This window comes from Dendronephthya gigantea, unplaced genomic scaffold (genome assembly GCF_004324835.1).
Source record: "Dendronephthya gigantea isolate DGI-Jeju-01 unplaced genomic scaffold, DenGig_1.0 000002F, whole genome shotgun sequence".
Classification (NCBI taxonomy): domain Eukaryota; kingdom Metazoa; phylum Cnidaria; class Anthozoa; order Malacalcyonacea; family Nephtheidae; genus Dendronephthya; species Dendronephthya gigantea.
Genome location: NW_021163012.1, coordinates 1,463,252 through 1,489,073, shown reverse-complemented (window position 1 = coordinate 1,489,073; position 25,822 = coordinate 1,463,252). Strand labels below are relative to the sequence as shown.

Below are 25,822 nucleotides of genomic sequence, written 5' to 3'. Positions count from 1 at the left end.
TCAAAAGGAGAAGTGGAAGAATCGGTAATTTTTTACATTTTTCAGGCAAAGCCAATCAGAATGCCGAGATTCCTAATACTTCATGTAAAATGGTAAACAATGTGTTCAATACAATACAATGTGTCAATGTAGATATTCTCAAATCCAATATGGCCGTTTCTGCAGGCATCAAGGAGGCAAAAATTGTTCTTCGCAAGGAGCTGAAACGTCGTTTGGCTGCTATGTCGGAGGTAGAGAAACAAACAGAATCCGCTAAAGTCGCTGCAAAGCTGTTCGCAATGAAAGAATTCCAAGAAAGCAAGCGAGTGTCATTGTATATGAGCATGCCCAACGAGGTAGACACCTTTGGAATTATGGGAAAATTATTCGAGCTGAAAAAGAAGTGCTTTATACCGCACTACATCGGCCCAGTTATGAAAATGGTTGAATTGAGTTCAATGGCGGATTATGAGTCGTTGCCACTTACATCATGGAATATCAAACAGCCTGCGGATGATGATGACCGAGCTGACGCATTAGAGACTGGAGGCCTGGATCTTATTGTGGTCCCTGGTTTGGGGTTTACCAGCGAAGGGGGAAGGCTTGGTCGAGGGAAAGGGTACTATGACAGTTACATCAAAAGGTGTACGGAACTTGAACTTAAGGTTCCTGTGACTGTGGCACTGGCATATAGTGTTCAGATTTGTAAGTCTGTACCAATATCTGATCATGATATGATTATAGATCATGTTTTGTGTGCAGACTGAATTGTCTTTAATAAAGGTACAAAGAAGACACAAGTTATTGAAGTTAAAGATTTTGATACATAAGATTAAATATCATTTGATAATATTACAAAATATTATTAAATTAGGTCCTACACAATCCCTGTGTGTAATATATATGAACGTTGAAACCCATAGTCATTCTTGTTAATTTTTCATTATTAAGTGCTCATTATTTAACTTCTGATTTCTGATCATTTGGACCAGCTCATCTCTCAAACTCTCCAAACCCACATGAAGATCCCAATATACCTCACACAATGATACCATTGCCATCTTGAAGTAACCTTGTCTGTCCTCCATCATCCTCTAATGTCCTCTCACTTGTTTCATCATTTGCACCACCCTTTTCAGTTTTCCCACCTTCCTCCTCATCATCATTCCCCCATAACCCAGCCCCTATATCATTCTCATCAACTTCCAACTGGTTGTGCAATTCCTTTAACTCCTTTAACTCAGGATCATGTTCCTTTCTCTCTCTTTCCTCGTCATCAAACACATCCTGCTCCGCAGACATGATGATATCACTAGGGTCGAGCACACTGGGAGACTGGGTACTCATGCTATGCGTATCTTTCTCCCTATGCACTCCTACCCAGACCTTTCTCTTGGTTTCTGCGCTCTGCTCCCATGGGACACTCCCTTCAATGCTCTCACTGAAGCCCCGAAATTGAGTGCTAACATGTTGCCTGTCTTGACTAAGTCTTATGATCTCTAAAGAACGACGATTCTTTGCTACAGTAAATTCATTCTGTATTTCCATCACTTTGTTTTGCAAAATTGCAGTCTGCCTCTGCAAGTCCTTCATCATGTCCACAATCATCTCTAAATTCTCAGCATTAGTTCCGCCACGGGGCGTATCGTTACTCTGTTCGGTAGAAAAATCGGGCCCGTAAAAAACAAACTCCCAAATTGTCCGTGAAAAATCATGTTTCTTATTTGGACGTTCTTCCAGGTCAGCAACAGGCGTCGGTCTTTTCCACATGAAACTTAAACGTTTTCGTTCCAAATCGATGATCATTTTCGCCTAGAAATCAGAGCGGAGATTTCGAGTGGGAAGGCTTCAGACCAAGTCACAGGCCAGAACTTAGAACTAGTGTTTATAAGAGATAGCTAAGACGTTTGGAGAGTTACTGGTCTGTTATTGGATTTACTGGGGATAACTAGGAATCTAAGAGGTGTAGAAAGTTACAGTTCTTGGAACTAGTTCAAACTACGGATAACAAAGACGTGTCGAGATTTACAGACTAGTTCTTGGATTTACTATAGGGATAACTGGGACATGTAGGGTCACTGGTCAGTTATTAGATTTACTAGGGATAACAAAGACGTGTAGAGATTTACAGACGAGTTCTGGGATTCACTATAGGGATAACTGGGACATGTAGAGGGAGAGAGCTACAGAATAGTTCTTGGAAGTGGTGTTACCCAGGGATAACTAGGATATGTAGCTGGTTAAATGGAGAAAACAACTCACTGTCTGAATGTGTTTCTGGAGTTTAGCTCTTTGCATGATACTGCTCGTATCGTCGATAGCCAGGGCTAACAACAAGTTCATGATGATGATCGGCATTACAACGAGAAAAGCGATCAGATGAGCAAGTCTCAGCCAGTAAAATGTTTTGTAGTCAGGAAAGGCATCTTTTAAAAACGTTTCCTTTAATTCAAATTCACCCAAAGACATCACGGCACTGGTTATCATCGAGAGCCCAAATCTCTGATATCCATCTCTATCGTTCATGATCACCGTGAACCCAGCCGCAAAGGCAACCAGAAAGAATATGAGCAAAAGCATTACCTTAAGATGAAGTGTATAGGAATGTTAGGGTTGAAATCATCCACTGAAAATACAATGAAATTACGTGCAAGTATTTTTCTTACTTTAGAGCTATCCAATATAAATAAAGTTAGTTTAGTTTAGGTTTTTTCCTGTAGTAACACTGGATCAATAAGAGATGATCCTTACTGGACCTCTAGGAGGAACAGTTTAGAGCTGATAGAGCTATCCAGTATAAATAAAGTTAGTTTAGTTTAGGTTTCTTCCTGTAGTAACACTGGCTCAATAAGAGATGATCCTTACTGCACCTCTAGGAAGAACAGTTTAGAACTGATAGAGCTATATTGTTTTCGTTTGATTTTAACTTCTAACCTTGAGTAAAGTGGCAGAAATCTTTCTCATCATGAGGATAATGATTCCATAAGAGGCAAATCTTCGTAAATACATAACCAGATTCAGCCATGCACAAAACAAAGCGACCGAGCAGGATTTCCATTGAGAACTACTCTTTATTGCAATCATTCCATTATTTGGAACGGCAAATATGAATGTAGAGATGTACAAGATACACTCCAGGTAATTCACTTTGTCCATGAAATAATTAAACTTGTAGACCAGCAGCTGTATAATATAAAGAATTCAGTAAATCCAATGTACAGAAAACGATTTCACCAAAGTGTCATTTGTAGTCAGTCATGAATATGCAAAATAACTTAATGTTTCCCAAGATTCTAATCGACTTGTGAGAAGTATTCAATGTCTAACGAAAAGGAGTACCTGAACTATTTCTTTAAACGCATTGAAGCTTGCAAAAATTATACAAATAACCATCGCCACCTTTACATTGATAGAAGCATTCTGGTTTTCTAGAAGAATTTATCAAAACTTTAGCTCAAATCAATAGTTTATAAAGCGTTTGTGCTGGTTGCATTTCAATGGTTTAAAAGTTTGACGAGAGTTTAGTTAGTTCACCTTTTTTTTCCAACGATTCCTTATAGGTAGGGATCCCAAATGCGTACACGTTTAATGAAATTAAAAACACAATATATATCAAAAGACTGGCTGAGTATATCTTCCACCCGAATTGCATCCACTTGGCTTTGAGATATTTACAACAGACTGGATGACAGAGACAATTGTAGCAGTTGTTCCTTATCATTGCTTTGATTGCTGCCAGTGGTCTTACTTCACTTTTTGCCGTTTTGTTTGCTGCAAGAATATTCAATATAGTTCTGTATATGTTTTATTATTTGATAAACTCTATCAGTTCTAAACAGTTCTTCCTAGAGGTGCAGTAAGGATCGTCTCTTATTGATCCAGTGTTACTACAGGAGGAAACCTAAACTATACTAATTTAATTTATTCTACGGGACAGCTCAACCACTAGGTTTACTAGTATCATTTCGAGACATACCAGTAGATTCGAGGTTTTGCAAACTCATGAAAGTATATCGAACCAAATGCTCCTTGCTTTCAGGATGACCGACAGACTTCATGCTGTTGGATAAAACACGATAAGCGACCTCAGGCATGCTACCAACCAGCTTAGTCATCGTTCCTTCGGTGCCATGCTTCGTGGTCGACATAACCTAGGAATGGTAACAAATACGACAGATGATTACTGCACAATTGAATACTAACGCCTGTATTCTAAAAGCTCACTCACACTCAAACTCATCGAGTGGAAGATCTCAATCTTCTCGTATCTTTTCCATGGCGGTATTTTCAGTCAAACAATAGCTTGATTTTTTACCTTAAATCTTCTCGTTGACTTAAAAAGAAACTTTCCCATTGATAATCAGTAATAACAAAATTTTCATGAGTACGTTTTTTGAATAGAAACGTAAGTTCCTAAACTCTAAGTGTGGTTTATATCAATAGATATACTGTAATTTTGCTATCCATCAAGTGAGAATACTTCTGATCACAGACTTACCTCTTTCCATCTATCATGTGACATCATGACCATAGCACTTTGTTTGTCATTTTTTATCATCGACCAATCCAGGCAATTGTATAATTCATAATCCTCTGTGATTGCTGCATTACTGTCCAGTAAATACTTCACCACGTCAGTCTTACATGACTTTGCAGCACAAAGCAATGCTGTTCGGCCATATTTGTTTGGCCAGTCAATAATGCTTTTATTGAACGTCGCTAGCATCTCAACTATAGTTAGATGGCCTTTACACGAAGCAATGTGAAGGGCAGTAAACATGTTGCCATCCCTGAAAATATAGAACTAGAAACGTCCAGCAAAGATCATCTCTTATTGATCCAGTGTTACTACAGGAGGAAACCAGAACTAAACTAACTCTATTTAAACTCGATAGCTCTATCAGTTCTAAACTGTTCTTCCTAGAGGTCCAGTAAGGATCATCTCTTATTGATCCAGTATTACTAAAGGAGGAAACCTAAACTAAACTAACTTTATTTATACTGGATATCACTTGTAAACTGTTCTTTCTAAAGGTCCAGTAAAGATCAACTCTTATTGCATGAGAATCATCTCTCACCTCACAATCAAAGCTCCATTATTGAGAAGACATCTGACCACCTCAGCGCTACCATAGCTCGCTGCAGTATGAAGCGGTGTTTTCCCGGTTGCATCAGCTTTATTAATCAACGCTGGTTCTTTGGCTCGTATCAACTCCACCATATCCAAACACTGAGAGCTGACTGCGCAATGAAGTGGAGAGCGAGAGGTGTTTGTGAAGACGTTTAAGTCTGCGCCATGATCCAACAGTATCCGAACACTCTATGAATAAATAAAACGATACAATCCATGATATCATTAAAACAACATATTGAAAAAAAGGGCAATGATGATGAAGACCCTGAATGATTTGAAATCTCAGAACAACTTCTTTACATTTCTGATAAAACGTTTGGGTATTTTTGCTCAAGATTTCATTTTCTACTAAATCTGCAACGTAGTTTATCGACCATTTCTGCAAGAGGTGACTCAATCTAGACACAGCAGAATCGACAGTCACAGTGTCTATCATACAAAAAATACAATACTTACTTCACATAAGCCTCGCAAGGCTGCGTTATGGATTGGGGTGTAGCCATCTTTTTCTTTCGCATTGATCAACAGCTGTGTAAGAGCCTTTTTCTGAAAGACGATTTAGAAGTTTTTCTCTTTTCCTGTAACACAACTGGACAATAAAGAATGTCTCTTCCTAATCGTTAGGGTAGAACAATTGTTTAAAACTATTCGGTATAAAAGTGACAAGCTGATCTTCCATAATTTCGGACAAGAGTCATCCGTACATAAGAGGATATTAACAACGTGTTTATAGCATTTCATGGGTTGCTTTAAGGTTGTTATCTGCAAGTTCTCTGTAACATTGTTCAATTGCAAGTGTTTGGTAACCAGTCTGTTGAACGACAGGCAACCTTGTTGTGAGTTTCGTGTGTATACTGTATAATATGCATGGCTGTTGGTCTGTTGTGTACTATGAAAGATAATTTGGTTACCCTCAGCAGTAGCTTCAGAATATCTGGATATTCGATGGAGTAATGCAGCACCGTCCTATCACTATCATCGGTGATGGTAAAGTCAGCTTTGAGTTCAAGTAACTGTTCCACAACATTAATATGACCGCGTTGAGCTGCGAGGACTAAGGACGTCTGAGAATTTTCAGTCTTCTCGTTGAGAAATATTCTCGACTTTAAACCAATGAATCTTACTAAATTTGCATGATCGTTAATAGCAGCTCTGAAATGAAGCGAATAACACAAATAAATAAAAAGGTTGTTTCTCAGTGAACGTTGTTTTTCGCTTGGGACAAATCCATGATACTTACTTATGGATGGGAGCAAATCCCAAGTTATCCTTCATGTTCAATTGGATTGTGTCCAGACGACCCATAGATTCAACTATCCTCATCAGGCATTTCTCCATTCCGTTCTTGCACGCTGCGTGAATAATGTGAGCGTTGCCATGTTTGACTTCCTCTTGTAAATATCTTCGTACGATCTCCTGATCTTGTTCAAGACAGACTTGGACAGAACTCGCGTCTCCACTCCCGACCGCCACGTGAAAGATGTTTTTATAAAGGCCTCCTCCGTACGACTTGCTGAAAAGAAGGTCTTCAACTCTGTCCTTTTCTAAACGAAAGATGGTTGAATTTTAACCACGTTCTTTAGCATTATATTCTAACAGCAGACGATTTTGTTCTTCATTGATACTGAGGTACTACCGTCAGTTGTTAGTAGTTCAATTTTCAATCTCTTAAATCTACAAATCCCTGGCTGGGTAATCTTCAAATCTCTGGCTAGGTAATCCTCGAATCTTTGGATAGATAATCTTCAAGTCTTTGGCTAGGTAATCCTCGAATCTTTGGATAGATAATCTTCAAATCTTTGGCTAGGTAATCCTCGAATCTTTAGCTAGGTAATCTTTAAATCCCTGGCTAGGTAATCCTCAAATTTTTGGCTAGGTAATCTTCAAATCCCTGGCTAGGTAATCTTCAAATCCCTGGCTAGGTAATCCTCAAATGTTTGGCTAGGTAATCTTCAAATCTTTGGCTAGGTAATCTTCAAATCTCTGACTCGGTAATGGCCACTAATCTTCAAATTTTTAGCTAAGTAATCTCCAAATCACTGGCCACTAATCTTCAAATCTCTAGCTAGGTAATCTTCAACTCGTAATTATGAAATGCAGGCGGTTACCATGTTCCAAGAAGTCTCGCAACATATCAGCATGACCACTACAGGCTGCCATGTATATTGGTGACTTCCCGGTGATGTCCGGACGATCTATTTTCGCGCCATGTTTCACCAGCGTCTGCGCAATCTCGATGTGATTAAACCACGCAGCCAAATGCAACGGGGCTCGGCCATTTTCACCCTCAACATGATCGACCAGGTGCGCGACAAGCTCCTCTTCCAGCAGTCTGCGCACGATATCTGATAAAGAATATAACATGCAAAGAATGAACATGCAATAAACATGCATATTTGTGTTTTGAAAACTCACTCACACTCAAACCGTCAGTACGTGAAAGAGTTGAGAGTTTGATTTAAATGTTTAACTTTAAATCTTGCAATTTGCTTTTTCCCAATCGAGCAGGTTACTCGGTCTAATCGCGAACTGCAAAGCATCTATGGGTTGTTTGAAGGGAAAAATGTAATCAATTACTCTGCTCGATTGGGAAATGGCAAATCGGTTAAAGACTCTTTCCTTGATCAACGGGAATGCATTTTCTGTATCAAACTCATTGCTGAAATGAGCAATAAACTAGAAGATATATCTTCGACCTTTTTTCGATCTATCTTTCATTTGGCCAGGTTGTACATTTCAAACAAGGAGCTCAGGTGCATAGGAATATATGAATACTGTACCAATATCTCCCATCTTCGTAGCAACGTGAAGAACGCTTTCTCCGTTTTCAGCGATGACACATTCAGTGAACTTGATATGGTGAAGTAAACAGGCCAGAGCATTCTTGCTGCGGGACTCAAGAGCATAAAAGATGCACGGTTGACCACGTTCATCGTTCGTTGCCAATATTCGTTGAACTGAAAAGTGAAAACAAGGTAATTCATATGTCAAGCAACATCAAAGATATTTCTTTACAACTCTATAAAACTCTTTCCCTTGTTGGCTTATGACTAAAAAGTCTAGGTGTAATTTCATCCACATAATGGATCAAAATTAAGGAGATGTGATATAATCTTTCTCGTGAGAATGGATCTACATGCGTGGCTGGGCTGAAAGGAAATGATCGCAGTCTTCAACCATTCTCAAGATAACAACAGGTTTAGGTTATATTTTTATATTTTCCTTGCTGGAAGCGCCGCGTGAAGGCAAATCCTAAACCATGAGTTTCGTTAGTACTAGTTTTGTACGATTTTCAAACTCTGCCGGTATCGTGTGAACGGGGTGTCAGGGGGGGACTACTAACCATCTTCTTGATTGGTTAGGGAGCTGAGAATTCTGATAATTTGAGGCTCGTCATCGTAGATGGCTGCCAACTTGAGTTGATCGTTTTTGTTCGGCGTCACACAACTGTTTGATAGGGTATTCGTGCCGTAGTCTATCCTCATATCTTGGTCAGTGGAGTCCTTTTCATCGATTGATTTAAGGCGATGTAAAGTGATATGAGTTCCATTGGGATCATCTGGACCGCCATGTAAACCATAATCAATGCTCTTCTGACGCTTTGGAAAGCTGATGTATTTACGTTTCCTCGGCGCAGTAGCCATCCTAAAATTAAAAGTACAAGCTTACAGTTCTTTTAGATAAAACATTCATTGATGCTATTAATTGGGCCATTTAGACCGGGAAATGTGGAGGTGTTTTGTGAATTTAGTTTCCAGGAAGAAATAACAAGAAGAGATTGGGTAAACAACTCTGTCGTCTCGGCTGGATTTCGTATTTGGCCCTTTAGTATAGTTCAGCGTATATTCAGATGTGTTATATATGACACTGGTTCAAATAGTTTCAATAAATACAGAATAATGGTTTATATTAGTTGACCTATTCTGTGGTAGTGACCGTGTGGTATTAGGTTAGTGGTCTGAGCCTAGTTTCCCTCAATTTTTGGCAAGAATATAACTTTTACATGGCGAATAGCCGGTTAATATAACAAATGAAGTTAATATATTAATGTTCAAAGCTATACCACATTAATTATACAACCCTGAGCTTAGTTATTATTGACCTGTCACCCAGTGTTTAGATAATTCGGCGGTTATCACACAGCACATGATTTGCAGGTGTCGATAACTGCTAGTGTACCACAAGGACACACAATTGACATCATAATACTCACGTAATGAATATAAACCACTAAAACCAGAATATTTAATACGGTAAACCAAACGTCGTATTACAAGGATTAGTGAACGGACTTTTGATATGAACTCAAAGATATTGGTCTGTAACAACGTTTAACGAATCATTATTCCAGTTGCATCCTTGGTACCGTGCTGTTGGGAACGAAAATACTTTTGAATGATCGAGTAAACCGCCGTTAAGATTCGAACATCGCCATTGAATATGAACAACAGTAATTTAACAGATAGTGATCTTAGGGTCTTCCGGTTTGGGTACGATTTCGGAGTAATTTAGTTGTATATTTGCATAATGATGGCTTCGCGTGCGTATTTAATACCACCCACTGGTATGCGGTTTAATATAATTGAGTCAATACATACCCACGTCAATTTGAAACAGGCATGTATTTAGTGAAAATGCGAAATTATCACAACCAACACAAACCTTCGCTATTTTAAAAAATATTCATGACATTGTCCAGATATTTTACTATATTCACCTCTTTGTTATTGAAAGCTTCCTGAGTTCCTATGAAGTGTTTTCAGAGATAAAATCCTCTTTATTGAAAGGAAGTACAAACGATACAGAATACTTGCAGGATCTTATTATCATCTGAGACTCTTTACATACGAGTATTGGAAAAAAATATATGGGACAGAAACAGGTCTAAACACGTACAGAAGAAGCAATTCCGAGATGATAAAAAAGGTTAAAAAAAGATATAAAAATACGAGGGCGATTTTGATGAAAAACTTCAAGAAAATGGTTTAAATTGTTTTGTTTGAGTCAGTTAGCTTGAACCAAAGTTTACTTTGATAGGAATAGTGACGTTAAAAGGTTTTTTTTTACTCAGCATCAAATGTGGTATAACAACTGCCTAAAATAGACAAAACACTTCTCTTCAGTTGTTATACCACATTTGATGCTAAGTTGTTTGAAGAGGCTGCCACGCTACTCCCTGGTTATATTGTTTTACTCAGGGAAATAGCTATTTTTTAAGCTTTCCGGATCTGAGTGAACAGGGAAGTTTTCTTTGTTTTAAAACCACATCCTCTGGTCGAGAACTCACAGACAAAAGAAACTTCCTTGTTCTTGCTGATGTGATGCAGCTAGATTAGGTGTTCATTAAATGTTAAATCTTTATATGCCAGTGCATATCTCTCGTGCAATCGCGGCCAATTGCACCCGTAAAGCTTGATAACTGCTACCCCAGAATGCCATCTCGGATGATTTCACCATCATCACCAACTCACTACGATCAATTCTATCACCCACACCAATTGCAAGTATCTTCACATCCCTCACTATCAACGGGGCCGCGGCTTCGTCCAATCGGATTGCGTCGGCCGCCGGTGATTGCCGACCGTCAGTGATCACGATGGCAACCTTTGGCACTGACGTGGACGCTCGCATTCCACCATTCCTGGTAAATAACGAGGCAGAGGCAAGCTTTAAAGCCAAGTCAATTCGTGTCTTTCCTCTCAGATGAGGTAAGTCTTCGAGGGCGGTCGGCAAGGCTTCTTTTGACTGAATCTCATTGAATTTCGCCATAATCCGGGCATCGTCGCTGTAAATCATCAGAGCAACGTGGGCCTTCGTAGGAGAGATCGTGAAGGTATCGGAAATCGCTCGCACGAAATTTCTCGACTCAGAGAATTCGCCTTTCATGATGCTTCCAGATGAATCCAAGATGAAGGCGATGTCCATGGCCTTGTCACAATGAGCTGGCTCTGAAAATGAAGAAAACAGCACAATTCGCTTAATGTCCGCTTGCACTTGCGATTTTGCAGCGATTTTCCTCTTTTGATAGATCTGAACGAGTGATCAGTTACGAATGCTCTGATGTGTACGGGCTCCTATTAGAACATCAGTAACTAATTCACTCGTTCACATCTATCAAAAGAAGAAAATCGCACATAAAATTTAAATTGCCGGAAAAGTTGCAAGTGTAAACGAGCCTTTTGGGAAAACATTCTTCATTGGTACACAACGCAAAGTTGATAATCATGAACTACCTTCACTTACCAATGCTCTTACATATCCCGTCAGAAACCGCTGGTGTCTCGTCTTTCAAATCATTGAACGAATTCATTCGGAATAGATCGCCCGATGATTCTACCAGTGGTAAAAGTTCATTCTGGCTCAAGCTCCTGCCGATTCCTACAATCTTCACGACGACATTCCGGTCTCTCAACCGCTTTGCAACCTGGTATAGATTTGCGTTGCCCAAAAAGCCGGCCTCGCGACCAGCCGTGACCATAACGACCACCTTCGGAGCGTGCCGTCTTGCGCCGATATCGAAGTTATGAAGAGTAGTTTCCACCAATTCCAAACCTCGATAACTAGATCTCCGACCACCAACAGGCCGCAAGTTACCAACAGTGATTGCGAAGTCTGTAGAATTTTGAATCCCGTTCATCCTGACTGCTGTTTCAGCCTGACTTCCGTACACAATTACAACGTATCTACTGCCGAATTCGGAAATTTTAAAACGTTTTTCAACGCCAATTGCAAAGCTTTTTATCTTTTGGAAATCAAGATAGCTCACGTCATCTGACGAGTCCAAAACGAACGCAATGTCAGCAGCATACTTGCAAGGCGTGATTGCTGTATGAAATAGAAATATGTTATTTCAAGTAAAAAAACTACACTAGAACTCTCGGCTTTTGTAAACGTCTCGACATCTCCACCTGAAGCTTTGAATCCCTTTGAATTCTCCTGACAAAAGCTCTTAGGTCGAACACAAACCAAGGAAATTTTATATCTTACCGATCTCTTCACAGGTTTGCTGTGTAATGTTTTGAATACTCTTGATAAGTTTGTCGAAATTTTCAGCAGTAATAACATCCTCATCGTACTCAACCATCGCCCGAAGTTCCTCTTTATCCACAGCTGCCCCAATGCCAATGGAAAGAGTCTTCACGCCACTATCTACCGGTTCTTGAGGGAAATCTGGCGAAAGACGGATATGCTTAGAAACCTAACAATACGAATTCCCTTTTTTTGGAGCAATTCATAGAGACTACATACCTGGACTCCTGGAACTGCCGTTTGTTTGCCGTCAGTCAGAATAAAAGCAATTTTCTTGACCTCGGGCCGAGCTCCGCCATAGATAGGCGAGAATAACTGCGCATGTGCAACTTGCAGACCCAAATCAATACGAGTGAAAGACTTGAGATGCTTGAGATTATACACAACATTTCTGAATCCGTTTATGCTCGTATGGTCGTTGAATTTCACGACCATTTCGGCAGCCTGGCTGTATATCACGATGCCAGCACGTGCTCCGGTTTCGGAGATGTTGACCGCTTTCGCTATGGAGAACATGAAGTATTTCATCTTGTTGTAATCTGAGTGTGTTATACTCCCGGATGAATCGACGATGAAACCAATATCGACCTTTCCGGGACAACCGAGCGTACCTGGAGGAGAGAGAGTAAGGAAAGCGGAATGACGTAATGCTAAGATGACATCTAAAATATGACCTCAAGATCAGCTGGAGTGTGAATTCTTAGCACTTACTTGGAACTGGACAGACTTGTTTTGTAATCCTCTCAGAGATGCCATACAATAGGTAGGGGTAGGATACCATGTACAGATCATCCTGTGAATCCACCAAAGACCTCAGATATCCCTGCTTACCCAGCGTAGAATCAACAGACGCAAAAATCAAGCGAACACCAGCTTTTCGAAGCTCTGCAATTTCGTCCCTAATTGCTCCCTTGCGGACTGGGTTCCAGTATTGTGCACTTCCGGTTACGGCTAGAATCACGTGTGGAACCCATGATCTCGATCCCTTTCGGCTCGTGAAAAGCGTCTCGCGTGCGTATCGCAATGCCAGGTCCAAACGGGAACCACTGGATCCGTCAAAATTGAGGCGATCAATTTTTTGACTCAGTCGTTGCGCTGACGTAGAATACCGGAAATTTATGACGCTCCTCTCGACAATTCTGTCGCTGTAGGGGATGAAGCCGACGAATGCGTTAAGGCCGTTGATTGTCAGCTCAAAGTAGCTGATGAAATTCTTCGCAAATAACTTGAGCTGAGGGGAATTTTCTGATCCAAAATAGGAAGAAGTGTCGAGGATGACAGCGACATCGACTGGCTCATGGCAGGAATAATCTTAAATAAAAACAATCAACGATTGTCAGAAGGAAACCTAAACTAAACTGACTTTATTTATACTGGATAGCTCTATCAGTTTTAAACTGTTCTTCCTAGAGGTTCAGTAAGGATCATCTCTTATTGATCCAGTGTTACTACAGGAGAAAACCTAAACTAAACTAACTTTATTTATATTTATATTAACTAGTTTACAACGTTAAACGCGTCTAAACAGGAATCAAAACGAACCTGACGCAATAAACATTAAAAACTACCATTCGCTTGAAGAATATATTCGTTTAAAACTCACCTCTTTGAGCAGCAAGACCTTCTAGCGAAGCTAAGGACAGAAAAACCAGCGCCACAATTGTAGATTTCATGATAACTCCTGCTGCTAAACTGCTAGACGAAGGCCAAGGTGGGGAAACAAACTCGATAGGTCAATAACAGGTTCTCGAATGATGATTTGTACGTAAAGGGTTCATTGTACGAATTAATGAGGTTGCGTGTTTATCAACAGCCCGAAATTGGATTAACATCCACGATTCGGAAATGAATGTATTAAGAAGCCAGGATAATATTGAAGTAAAACAGAGTTAAATTAAGAAGGCAAAGAAATGGGTCGATTGAACCTAAGTCTATTCAGTATTTACTAAGGGCGAGAATAATCTTTAAAAATCAGACAGTTTAAAAAGTGAACTGGCAAGTTGCCACCCAAGAAGTAATGAAAGGCATTGAAAGATTCTGTCAACGACATGAAAAAATTCAATCGTAAGCTGTATCAAAATATTCAAATCTTCGGGAGTATAAACTTAGATGACTTCAATAATAATTCTGTAATAGAAATGAAGTATATATATGTATATATATAATTTTCTATTTAAAATTCTAATTATTATATATATCTAAATATTAAAAGTTGAAGTTTTTGTCTGCTAAAATATCGGTAATATATTTTGAGGTTGCAACTTCTCCCCGCAAAACGTATTGTCTGTTGTTATCGTGAACTTCATTTAGACTATATTTATAGTTAACCATCATGCCTAGCGATCTCAAAGCTCCTTTTCTGCTTACGTCAGCCTTCCAGTTCAATCTCCAGAGGATGGCGCCATTTCGAAGATGGAAGTTAGCTGGAAATAAAATGAAAACAAACTCTGATTAAGAAAGGATTGTTAATTTAGCATTTTTAGTTTAAATAAAGTTAGTTTAGTTTAGGTTTCCTCCTGTGCATGGTAACACTGTATCAATAAGAGATGATCCTTAATGGATTCTAGGAAGAACAGTTTATAGAGCTACCCAGTATAAATAAAGCTAGTTTAGTTTAGTTTAGTTTAGCTTAGTTTAGGGTACTTCATGTAGTAATACTGGTCACTGGGTGGATGATAGACCGATCGATGATAGTTTAAACAAAGACAAATTTATATATGAGAAGTTCTTCAGACATTACCTACAGGATCCAAAGCAAACCCTTTCTTCTTTTCATTGCAAAGATAACTGAAAGAAAGTATATAATATGAAGGCTTGGTGAGGTTCGACACAGCGACAGTACAAATCATTGTGGGAAATGTTGGCAAGCAGTTACCAGGGTGACCAAGAATTGTCAGTGGTGAATTGGTAGAACATAAAAGAACATTGAACAGAACATTAATAGCAATTTCTCTTTACAAGGAAAATGCATCAAATGGAAATATCTGTCATCATTTGGAAGTTCTTATAAGTATCGCTACGATCAAGCATCACGTGCACCATCGTTTGTAGTGCATACCTTGCACACAGTTCCAATAATGGTTTTTGCAGAACGTCACATAATTGTTCATTTCTTAACCAAGCTGGATTACTTATGAGATTCTGAAAAATACAAGGATTTACTTCACCTAAGACGAAAATCATTTCCTGTCAATGAGAAAGGGATTTGGACAATTCATACATACATTACCTTAAAATTTAAATTATAAGGTTTCTTTAAAATGTTTTCAAGAACTTTTCGACCTTCACTAGAAATGCTCTTGTGATCTAAAACAATTTTAACAACAACATTATGTCTAGGTGGTATTTCTCGGTTGAAACAACTTAATATCTCTTGAAATATACTCTATTTCTGTTTCAAATTTATGTCAGAGCTATAGTTCTTACAACAAAACATAATCACAAAATTTCTACTAGTTAGATAGAAAATAACAAAAGATACAATCGATTAAATACTGAAGAGTGGATTTCTATTTCGAATTCAACAGCCCTTCTGGGCGCTGATTGGCCAGTGAGCTCTCACTGTGATTGGCTACGTTATTGAGCTCTCACTGTGATTGGCTACGTTATTGAGCGCTCACTGTGATTGGCTACGTTATTGAACTCTCACTGTGATTGGCTACGCTATAAGAGGTAGAAAACCTGGATGTCTGTTCTCTCATATTTGATTGAGATGATGCACGATTATTAACTTTACTGGGAGGAAAAACACAAAATACCAGATGACACACTTGATTTGCTTTAATGAAAGTTTAGTCTCTGTTTTGATAGTTTACTCACTCATTATTCCTGCGATAACAGACGACTCTGATGTTTCCAATAACTTTTGATCTAACCATTTATAAAAGCCAGGAATAGGAGAAAGCGACACGAAGGTTTTAATGTTCGGTAATTCGTATTTTAATTGGTTAACAGCTTCCATTATCAGTGAGTGACCCAAATCAATTTCTGCCAGTCCTGAAAGGTTTTGCAAAAACGTACTGTATATATATACTGGACAGTTCTATCAGTTCTAAACTGTTCTTCCCAGAGGATCCAGTAAGGATCATCTCTTATTGATCCAGTGTTACTACAGGAGGAAACCTAAACTAAACTAACTTAATTTATACTGGATAGCTCTATCAGTTCTAAACTGTTCTTCCTAGAGGTCCAGTAAGGATCATCTCTTATTGATCCAGTGTTACTACAGAAGGAGTCCAGTGAAAATATACAAACGAAATTACCTTTTTGTGTCGAAGTTACGGAGTAAAAAACTGCAGTATTTTTCTTCTCAACGTCTCGTTCGTCGCTTGGAATTTCTTCAGCTAAAATTTTCTGAAAACGATCAAACACATGCTGTTCGTATATGTTGTACTTATTAAATAAAGTTCACTTTTTTCTAAAGAAGCAGTCAGACGGTGAAAACAGTTACAGCCGTATTCTCTAGTTACGAGAAGATGCAGGTTATGAATACCTGAATGTTTCCAGGAATCTCGTCTCTCAGAGCGATGTGAAGAACACACACAGGCTCTCTAGGCATGCTGGGATGCAAGAACACGAAACAACGTCGATAAGGTCCAATCCGTCGCTTCATATCCATCCAGTTACGTACTTCGTGCACAGCCTCGTAGCTTGCTACCTGGTTAAGGTGGAAGGTGCACGTTAGCCCTGGCCGCGCGGGACTCGGTCGGTTCGATCCGAACGCAGGTTCAATGTTACCTTTTCGGTGATGTCACAAGGTGACTGCCATGTCATACGTTGCATGTCGAGAAAACCAACGGAAAACCATTTGGATAAGAGATGTCTGATGTTGTAGTTGACTGCCATCAATTCGTCTCTTTCACAAGCAAGATCTCTATCCGAAAGAATATCCTGCGAAGGAAAAGGACAATGTTTAAGTTAAATAGCTGATTGAGTCAAATCAAGTGCCTAAATTGTCCAGGAGAACTTCTCCATACACTGCGATCTGAAAAAAGAGTTGTCACAGTTGTACTGGTTTGTCTTGGATCAATACTAGTTTATCTTGGATTAGTTCTTGTTTGTCTTGCATCAATACCTGTTTGTCATGCTCGAGAACGTGTTTGTCTTGTATCAATACTCGTTTATCTCGTCTGGATCCCGGATTTTCGAAACACAAAATTAAATGAGAAAATGATGTTGCCTCATCCAATAACTGCTACTCACTTACCAACAGATCTTTCCTCAGATCAACAATGAACTTCACTCCACCCTCCTGACGACCAATGTAAGACAACAACTCAATATAAGGTGGCTCTAACGAGTGTTGAAGTTTCTCTTCAAGTTTCAGTTGCGAGGTCGATCCGCGTTGCTAGAGATCAAAACGTTTTTAAACGAACACTTAAAAGACTTCTTTAACCGCGTTAGCGTAGTTTTGACTTTAAGATAGGATATTTTAACAATACTTCAAAACGAAACCCATCTGTTAATATCTTTTGTTAACCGATTAACTCGTATTACCGGAGACGTAATCGGATTAGATAAATCGCATATTACGGAACTTGGCAGGGATTATGGGGAAATGTAATCCTGAGAAGGTACTTTCATGGAATTAAGAAATCACATGAATGTCATAAGACGAAGCTAAACGTTCATACATCTGCGAATTTACACATAGAAACTTGCGATTAAAGTTGAAGGATTTTTTCATCGAGATTTAGTGCCGGGCAATTTATATAAATGACGAATGTTCTGACAAGTTGGGTGGACAAACAACAAAAACGTCGAAGAACAAGTGCCCGTAGCAGACGGTAAAATACAAAAAGTACGTGAGAATTGTAAGAGTGTTGATTTTAAGACTCGAATGGAATATCGACAGCGTTTCGAATGAATGTTATCCTCAACATACGAAAACAAAACTAGGTCAGGTCTCCTCAGAACACCATTTAGCCAGGGGCGACTGACTACAAATAAAACTGTAAGAAAGTTTAACAACAGCTAGAAATTACTATACACAATATAAATAATAATTGAAGAAAAATACAGACGAGATTTGGCGCTAAATAAGAGGTTGGCTATTACCGAAGAAATTACCAGATTAACTGTGCTGTGTAACTGGTTTATTTCATGGTCACCCTTCTCTCAAATTAAGCTGGTACTTCACCCTACACTGGAATTAAGCTGGTACTTCATGTTACCTTAGTTTGTTTGATGTCTTCTGCAATGTTTATGATCATATCATGATTCAGGCCAAGATCTTGTGCAAGAGTAGTGAAGACCTTCAGCTTGTCAATCTTACATATAATAAGAATACAATTACAGACTGCACATATTGAAATAGGAACAACTTTGACCACTTGTTTTCCGAATGTGTTCCTGCTATCTGTTCGCAGATGGTCACTCAAGACATATTGCAAGTTGGCCTAACTTACATCAGCTCTAAACCAGTTCAATCAAATTGGAAATTAATGTACTAAAACTGGTGAATTGAAATATTCTATGTTACCTTTGAATTGATATTCTGATAATATGAGAAAAAATCACTCGCTAATGCCTGAAATGGTGAGAATTTGATACAACATTAATGGCAAATGGGTGATTCTCTGGTCAAATACGTGACAATGCTATTCTATTTTGTTACATGCAAAATATGAAGCCTGAAGAAACAGCAATGTCACATGTGTGACCAGAAGAGAATCACCCAAATGGGGGAGGAAAGGAGATAAAGTTCAGGGGGAAATAGGATAACATGAGGTTAGAATAGGAAATTCAAATAAGCATACTTCAGGTAAAATGTCTCCACCTCCAATTGACTTCCTTGGCTGTTGTGATTTGATAAGAGTATCTTGTATTCTTTGAAGTTCAATCTTTCTTGTTTCATCTGTATTTGACAAAAAACCTGACCATATTTTTGACTGTTCTTGACATTTAGAGCTCTATGGCGAGAAAGACAAAAAGTTGAAATAACAACTATAACATCAACCTCCCAATTTGCATCAATTCATCTGGGTAGAACAAATGCCAGTTGCATGAGAGGAATGTTTGGGTTGATCAAATTAATTGTTATCAACCCACAACCACAATCAGAAGTAAAAGACACAAGCTCAGAAGACTGTGGATTTCAAGCAATACTTACAAAGTATCTGCAGTTCACATCACATGATTTTCTCAGCAGCCCTAAAACCCTCACATAGGAATTCCTGAAGAAGAAGTACTGTTTTAAAACAAGTTATGATAGCGTATGATGCATATCTATATATTAAATCTAAGTTCATCATTGTAGTATTGTTCCAGCCGTATTCCTGTATCTATTTCTTAGCAATGCACGCAGATACGCATATTGTGTATCACCTGACAATTGTTCTCATCGTTTGTGGAAAGGTTGATCACATATAACGCCCGGTTAAATTGAAAACAATATTTCCTGTACTAAACCAGTTGAACCTTCAACGTGTACAAATTATCAACATAAAATTATGTACTTGACCTTTGAATTTTAATCTCTAAATTACGGCTGAATGCATGCAACATATTTGCACATAATTATTGAACATTAAACATGCAACATACTAAACATTTCAAATGGTGAAATACTTACAAATTTTTCGACATAATTTTATACATTAATCTTTGAACCTCGATTCTTTGATGAATATGTCTTTGTTACATTATTGCATTCTCCATTACTTCATGTTACAACAAACATTGTGGAGTGGACTTACTTTCTCGGTAAACCACGTAAGTAAAGCCTTTCGGTCCATTAATGGTACCTACAAGCTAATTTACTTATTTTCTCCTATCTTCACAGTTCTTCCCCAATCATTACGTTTAAATATAGTTTTTCATTCCTTCCTTTTATTCTTTACACAAAGATTATCTATGTATTTATCTATTTATTTCCCCTATGGTATTACTGGCAGAATATGAGTTATGATGAAATAGCTATTTTCAATATCATGCAGCAATTGAAGCTAGTCTGTCAGTTCACAATCTTATGTAGTATTGATACAATCACAGATGAAGAATATGTATCTTTAGTTTGTGATACAGATAGCAATAGACCTTATGCATAATGACGTGTATCAAGCCTGCAGGGAATTCTGGTTTTAGTAGTGACGGCGAAAAATTCAAACTTCAAAATTTCCCTGCAGCCTTGACTACTAAGACTAGAATTCCCTGCAGGTGTCACGGCTTGTACGTCAGTATGCAAAAGGTCTATTGCCCCGCAAAAAAGTGATAAATGCATCAATTACAGTCCGCATTAATTATAGCCACAATCTTGCCTCCCACGACCACTGCAGGCTTCAAAATCCGTCCATCGTTTGATATCACCGTGTATACCAGATTTACAATCTGTTGAAAACTTCGAGATATCTTCTGCGGGTAAGACACAGCCCCACACGTTAACTTCCATCAGCTTTCCGTAAATTGGGATCTCGCCGGCAGCAGCCTGGTCTTTGCCTAGGGTCCAGTTCCCTCCTCTGGTGATTTTTTGTCCAGTGCCCACACCCGTTATCACATCCCTCAAAACCTTGTCTTCATACAATCTGATCTCGCCATTCATACTGGACCATGTCAAACACAACGAGTGCCAGGAACTGCTCCCGAAAGCACTGGTTTCCGTCCTGAAATATTTCCAGATCGAAGGAAAAAATTTGTGTTATCGGGTTCCCAATAGACTTGGGTCTTAGCTTCTTTGGGCGAGTCGGGTTGGGGGATAAATGAAGTACGGGAGAATTCAGGGCAAAAAAATTCAAGGCTTACCATTTCCAGTCATCCTTCACGGCAAAAAGAACATGATTTAAAAAAACATAGATTGAAATCTCGTTAGTTGAACCAGGTGCAGAATATGACACTATTGTCCCGTTCGCGGTGCTGAGGAACTTCACCCAAGCACAAATCGTAAAAGCTCTTAACTCGTGCAAGCCTTGGTCACCTATTGTGACATAATCCTCACTGTTGGACGCTGGAAAATTCATGTCAAACGTTGAATCTGAAAATGAACCAAAGATATCTATGAAATTATCAAGTTTTTGACGTTTGTGCCGTCGACTTACTATAATACAATACGGCAGGTTCTTGTAGAATACACCGGTCACAACGTTTGAGATATCTTTTTCAGGTAGTTCAGACACAAACCACGACAGCTTATTGTAGAATACTACCTACACTAGACCACCACGTTTGAGAGATCTTTTTCAGGCAATTCAGACACAAACCACGACAGCTTATTGTAGAATACTACCTACACTGAACCACCACGTTTGAGATATCTCAGGCAGTTCACACACAAACCACGACAGCTTCTTGGAGAATGCTACCTACACTGAACCACCACATTTGAGAGATCTTATTCAGGTACTTCAGACACAATTCACACAAACTACGGTAACATATTGTAAAATACTTTCTACACTTAATACGTTCTACACGAGATTTCATGCTGATTCCACTGATATAACCTGGTGTAATTAAATACAAACATGATGGACATTTTATATCTTTTGTCCCTTACCTGTTGGAGTTGCTCTTTGATAGCACTGTGGCACCTGCATGGAATAAAAATAATATGATTAAAAACCCTCCCGTTGCGCTAATCATCCTCGAACATTGCTTACGATCTGTTAACGTTTTCTCAGCATTTCGAACACAAATTTACATCCCTCCAAATTATAACTGCATTGCAAGTTGCAGGGAAAATTGCAGAGTGTAATAGTGCCTTAAGCAGAGCTGTTGCAGTGGCATTACCTCCCTCTCGTTCAGCAGTTCATAATAGTCAAAATTCGGTGAGATTAACATCTGTCTATCTTCTTTAGTGCAGCTATTCAGTTCACATGTGTAAACTTCTCCCAAGTTGTCATCGACTCGACCGTAGTTAAATGAGAGACAATTTTTGATCGTACACCAGTTAGAACACTCGAACAGGTTTACGACAGTGATTTTTGAAATAAAACAGTCGACGAGGCGTCTGCCTAAAATGAAAAGCGAGGATTTCTCAAGGTCTGTTCACACGATCCAATTTTGTCAGATCAAATTCACCTTTGGCGTATGGAATGTAGTCTTTTACTGATAAAGCAGTACTGCCTTGACTTCATGCAGTGGATGCCGCCTACATACATTGCAAGTCAACAGACTATAAAACATCCACCAGAAGTGAGCAAACTAAAGGTTGCATCAAACTACTTCTAGTTATCAACAAATTTAAAATCGTCATTAATCTAGTTAGCACTCGTTAATAAGCAGTTGAATAGTAAGGTATTAGCAGACCTTAATACGGTGGAAGGCTAGACTAAAATTAAAGAAATACATGCAAATGGTAAGTGCCTTCGGCTATTTGCACACAACAATGGTTTTCGAGAGTTTTCAAAATCGGTTTTGTCTTTTTTATGGTTTAGAGTTTAGACGCCCTGTCCACACGATCCAAAGAAAATATGCTTAATATGTTAAATTAGCTTCAATTTTTATTGTAAATTGACGGTGTTTGAAACCGTTTTGGTGTGAAAAAGAAAATGAAATTGCTTGAAAACGTTACCGTGTGCGCACATAGCCTTAGTGGACATGATAAAGTAAATAAATACCTTCTACAGATCTTTGAAATATCTCAGTCGTGTCTGACAAATGATTTGCTGTTACTGGGAAAGTTTGGGACAACAGAATGAAAACAATCACCGCGTGAACTGAAAATGGAGGAACATTCGCCATGTTCATTTCATTTGTTCAAACGTTTTCTGTGAAAATGTTCTAGCCGCGAGCGTATGACAACATTTAAATGTCAGTTAGATCAATGATGGTTATCTTATTTATAAATTAAACGTTTTATGATTTAATTAAATACGGGTAAATGTGGAGTTTCCTTGGAACATATTTTATTGAAATTTTCAAATCTTTCATTTAAACGCTATGACAACACTGCTTGACCATACTGTGATGTTTTCTCAAAAAACAAACAAGCGTTAAAAATCGTATCTTAGAGTGCAATATTTAGTGTTTTCTGCTTTTAATTTTCACTCATTTAAATTTAACACAAAATTTCTCAAAAGTTTATATGACGTTAAAAATGAAGCAAGGGCTTGATTGAGGTTTTCTTCTGAAACTTAAAGATTGGACTAGCCAAGTAACTACAGAAGGAGCTGATAGATCAGCTATCCAAAAGAGATAGTTACTATAGAGATAATCTCGAGGCGATGTTATACAGCTTATTCCCATGCATTCAAATATTTTATTTATTTACAAGATATGTACATATTTTTTACATTAAAAACTGGCAAACTTTTTCTGAAGGTTCATATATGATGTTTATTCGTGATCAGCTATTTAACGGCTAGATCGAAAAAGCTCTCTTATTCAATACTTTAAGTTAGCCAAAGCATCCTTATAAAAAACTACTTTTTCTCGCGCCGAGAGTGAGAAAAAAACGAGTTCCCCTGGGATATCGACGCCTTATTGACCAGCTGATGAAATAACTATCATACGTTAAATAGTCATTTCATCTCATCTTAACATTAATCACACACATGACAATCTTGCTTCTCTCTGAGTTCAACATTGCCTCGCAGTCCAGTTCTAAACTCCGTCCATCTCTTCACATCCCCAATCATACAATTTTCACAATTTGTTGAAAACTTGGTAATTTCTTGTCTGGTAAGGACACGCCTCCATACATTGACCATAGTCAGCTCCCCCCGTAATGAGTCTTTAATATCAAATCCCCCACCAACTGTATCCTGATCTTGGCCCAGCACCCAGGTCCCCCCTCCGACAGTCTTTTCGCCAATGCCCACACCTGCCCGCACATCCGTCAAGACATCGTCTTTATACACTCTGATCTCGCCATTCGCACTGGACCACGTCATACACAAGGCATGCCAGGAACCATCACTCATCGTACTGTTGTAAGCCCTGAAATAAATCGATGAAACTGTTCTCTTGTTTTTGTTCAGTTGGAAAAAAGGGAGAAGCGATTAGTTCTCTGCGATGGGTAGTGATTTTTAGCGTTTACAAGGTAAGAGAGAAGATTTCAAATTACTTTAATTCGTCAGTTAAGATTATATTTAAAATGGAAGGCAGGGGGACGGGTTATTACAGGTAAAAAATTGAGTAAACCTCACCGAAACCAGACTAAATTTTTCACAGAAATGAGAACTACATTCACATAGCACCAGATAGCGAGCTCATTAGTTGAACCGGGAACAGCATAGGTTATAATGGCGCCCTTTCCGTTGCTAACAAACTTCACCCAGGCACAGATGGTTAAGGCGTCCATTTCTGTTAAACTGGGATCGCTTATAACAACATAATCATTGGTACTGTATCGTGGAAACTGCAAGGAGAATTTCGGTTCTAAAAATGGAAATATAATGATTCATGTTTACGATGAGAATAATTCAAACACAGCCAGCAATTCTGACCTAATTCTGTGGAATATTGCCACATGCACTGCGACTCATTTCCACTTTTACAAAACGAGTGCATTTTGTTTAATTTTACTTCTTAATTATATTAAGTGAGAAACTAAGCTTTACTGAGGCGCTTAGTTGTTTTTGGTATGTCCGAAAAACACGGCTGATTATTAATGAAACTGCAATTCTCTACATTACTGCAGTGAATATCTGCATGCGTTTGAAATAGTTTGCTTTTGCTGCTTTGCTTCGTTCCCCACCTGAGCAAATTTCATCAAGTAAACAGCGCGATACCTGCAAAAAATGTCAAAATTATAGTCAATTTATACACAGCGCTGAGCTAACATCGTCATATCTTCATAACACTCAGAGCTAAGCCGAATTTCATACATCTTAGGTATAGGCGTACGGGCCTGAAAATTTTGAGGGAGGATCGTGAGCCTTTTAAAAGCCCTACAGTGAAGAAACTGACAACCACGACAGGAGTTTGTCAATGTTTCCTCAGCTGCATGAGGAAAAAACTAGGGGAAAAACAGCTCTTGTGAGGGTTCGACTGTAGTCTGTAGCTCTGAATTGGGAAATCACAGAAGTTGCCACGAACGCGTGACTAGAGATTCGCCTCAAAAATATTCACGGATTATACCTGACTAACCAGTTCATAGTAATCAAATATTTTGTCAACCAACACCAAGCTTCCATTTCTGCTGCAATTGTTCATTTCACATATATTTTGATTTTCAAGCTCGATACTCTGTCCGTAGTTGAAAGACCAACAGTCTCGAATCATGCACCAGTGACCACACTCAAATAAACTTGGGACAGCTCTTGTTGAAATTAAACAGCCCTGGAGACGTTTGCCTGTGAACGAGTGTGGACATTTTCAGAGGCTTAAAAATTTGATATTTTTCTTACAAAAAAGAGTGTGAAAGACATGTATATAAATAATGGTGCATGTAATGTATTTGCAATCTAATCGAAGCTCTGTAAGAGATCGACTTTCTGACGAAAGGTCTTGCTATACTTGAGAACCTTAGTAACAAGCTGGCTGAGATTTCTTCAAATTGACAAGTTCTTGAGAGATTGACCTGTTCTTGAGAAGATCTTTGTAAATGTATTAGGAAGTTAAAATCAAGAATTTTACACCGTTGAAGAGAATACATACCTTCCAATGATTTTCGAAATATTCCACTTCCCGTTGACAGTTGATTAGCAGTTGTTGAAACAACCTGAGCAAGCAGGATGATAGCAATTGTGCCGTGGACTGAGAACCGTTTATCTTCTGCCATTTTTTAAGCAAATTTTTCCG

The 25,822-nt window shown here is 38.7% G+C and overlaps 6 protein-coding genes across 8 annotated transcripts; 1 reads left to right on the top strand and 5 right to left on the bottom strand.

The window, feature by feature from the left end:
• The first annotated feature begins 137 nt into the window (after positions 1–137).
• Positions 138–876, top strand: LOC114536407 (5-formyltetrahydrofolate cyclo-ligase-like). The gene has a single exon (XM_028557767.1). The coding sequence runs from the start codon at positions 150–152 to the stop codon at positions 744–746; it is 597 nt and encodes a 198-aa protein (XP_028413568.1). The 5' UTR covers positions 138–149; the 3' UTR covers positions 747–876.
• Positions 800–9,579, bottom strand: LOC114536398 (transient receptor potential cation channel subfamily A member 1-like). The gene is made up of 15 exons (XM_028557757.1): positions 9,327–9,579; positions 8,457–8,758; positions 7,894–8,070; positions 7,222–7,458; positions 6,354–6,657; positions 6,025–6,265; positions 5,570–5,659; positions 5,058–5,299; positions 4,478–4,769; positions 3,956–4,130; positions 3,514–3,750; positions 3,319–3,407; positions 2,914–3,162; positions 2,242–2,562; positions 800–1,791 (listed from the first exon to the last, which is right to left on the bottom strand). Exons 2-15 carry the CDS (start codon positions 8,755–8,757, stop codon positions 1,018–1,020), a joined length of 3,729 nt encoding a protein of 1,242 aa, XP_028413558.1. The 5' UTR covers position 8,758; positions 9,327–9,579; the 3' UTR covers positions 800–1,017.
• Positions 9,580–10,280: 701 nt separating this feature from the next.
• Positions 10,281–14,060, bottom strand: LOC114533229 (collagen alpha-6(VI) chain-like). Its single transcript, XM_028554734.1, has 6 exons — positions 13,746–14,060; positions 12,854–13,453; positions 12,322–12,753; positions 12,101–12,283; positions 11,357–11,938; positions 10,281–11,061 (listed from the first exon to the last, which is right to left on the bottom strand). The coding sequence occupies exons 1-6, from the start codon at positions 13,813–13,815 to the stop codon at positions 10,472–10,474; spliced, it is 2,457 nt and encodes an 818-aa protein (XP_028410535.1). The 5' UTR covers positions 13,816–14,060; the 3' UTR covers positions 10,281–10,471.
• A 280-nt stretch (positions 14,061–14,340) lies between these two features.
• Positions 14,341–19,793, bottom strand: LOC114534692 (malonyl-CoA decarboxylase, mitochondrial-like). 2 transcript variants are annotated; one of them, XM_028556166.1, is made up of 14 exons: positions 19,716–19,793; positions 19,254–19,317; positions 18,901–19,053; positions 18,624–18,671; positions 18,316–18,411; positions 17,349–17,489; positions 16,880–17,032; positions 16,635–16,799; positions 16,405–16,495; positions 15,962–16,138; positions 15,372–15,448; positions 15,201–15,283; positions 14,883–14,929; positions 14,341–14,565 (listed from the first exon to the last, which is right to left on the bottom strand). In XM_028556166.1, exons 1-14 carry the CDS (start codon positions 19,739–19,741, stop codon positions 14,348–14,350), a joined length of 1,539 nt encoding a protein of 512 aa, XP_028411967.1. In that variant the 5' UTR covers positions 19,742–19,793; the 3' UTR covers positions 14,341–14,347. The 2 variants fall into 2 exon arrangements, with proteins under 2 accessions (XP_028411967.1, XP_028411972.1); XM_028556171.1 differs by lacking the exon at positions 19,716–19,793 and adding an exon at positions 19,469–19,674.
• Positions 19,794–20,318: 525 nt separating this feature from the next.
• Positions 20,319–21,662, bottom strand: LOC114534736 (neuronal pentraxin-2-like). The gene is made up of 3 exons (XM_028556205.1): positions 21,633–21,662; positions 20,882–21,110; positions 20,319–20,742 (listed from the first exon to the last, which is right to left on the bottom strand). Exons 2-3 carry the CDS (start codon positions 21,094–21,096, stop codon positions 20,379–20,381), a joined length of 579 nt encoding a protein of 192 aa, XP_028412006.1. The 5' UTR covers positions 21,097–21,110; positions 21,633–21,662; the 3' UTR covers positions 20,319–20,378.
• Positions 21,663–23,116: 1,454 nt separating this feature from the next.
• LOC114534709 (neuronal pentraxin-1-like) lies at positions 23,117–25,819 on the bottom strand. Of its 2 annotated transcripts, none has more exons than XM_028556178.1 (5): positions 25,679–25,819; positions 25,160–25,374; positions 24,777–24,810; positions 24,226–24,457; positions 23,117–24,016 (listed from the first exon to the last, which is right to left on the bottom strand). In XM_028556178.1, exons 1-5 carry the CDS (start codon positions 25,800–25,802, stop codon positions 23,620–23,622), a joined length of 1,002 nt encoding a protein of 333 aa, XP_028411979.1. In that variant the 5' UTR covers positions 25,803–25,819; the 3' UTR covers positions 23,117–23,619. The 2 variants fall into 2 exon arrangements, with proteins under 2 accessions (XP_028411979.1, XP_028411986.1); XM_028556185.1 differs by having other exon boundaries at positions 25,169–25,374.
• Positions 25,820–25,822: the final 3 nt, after the last annotated feature.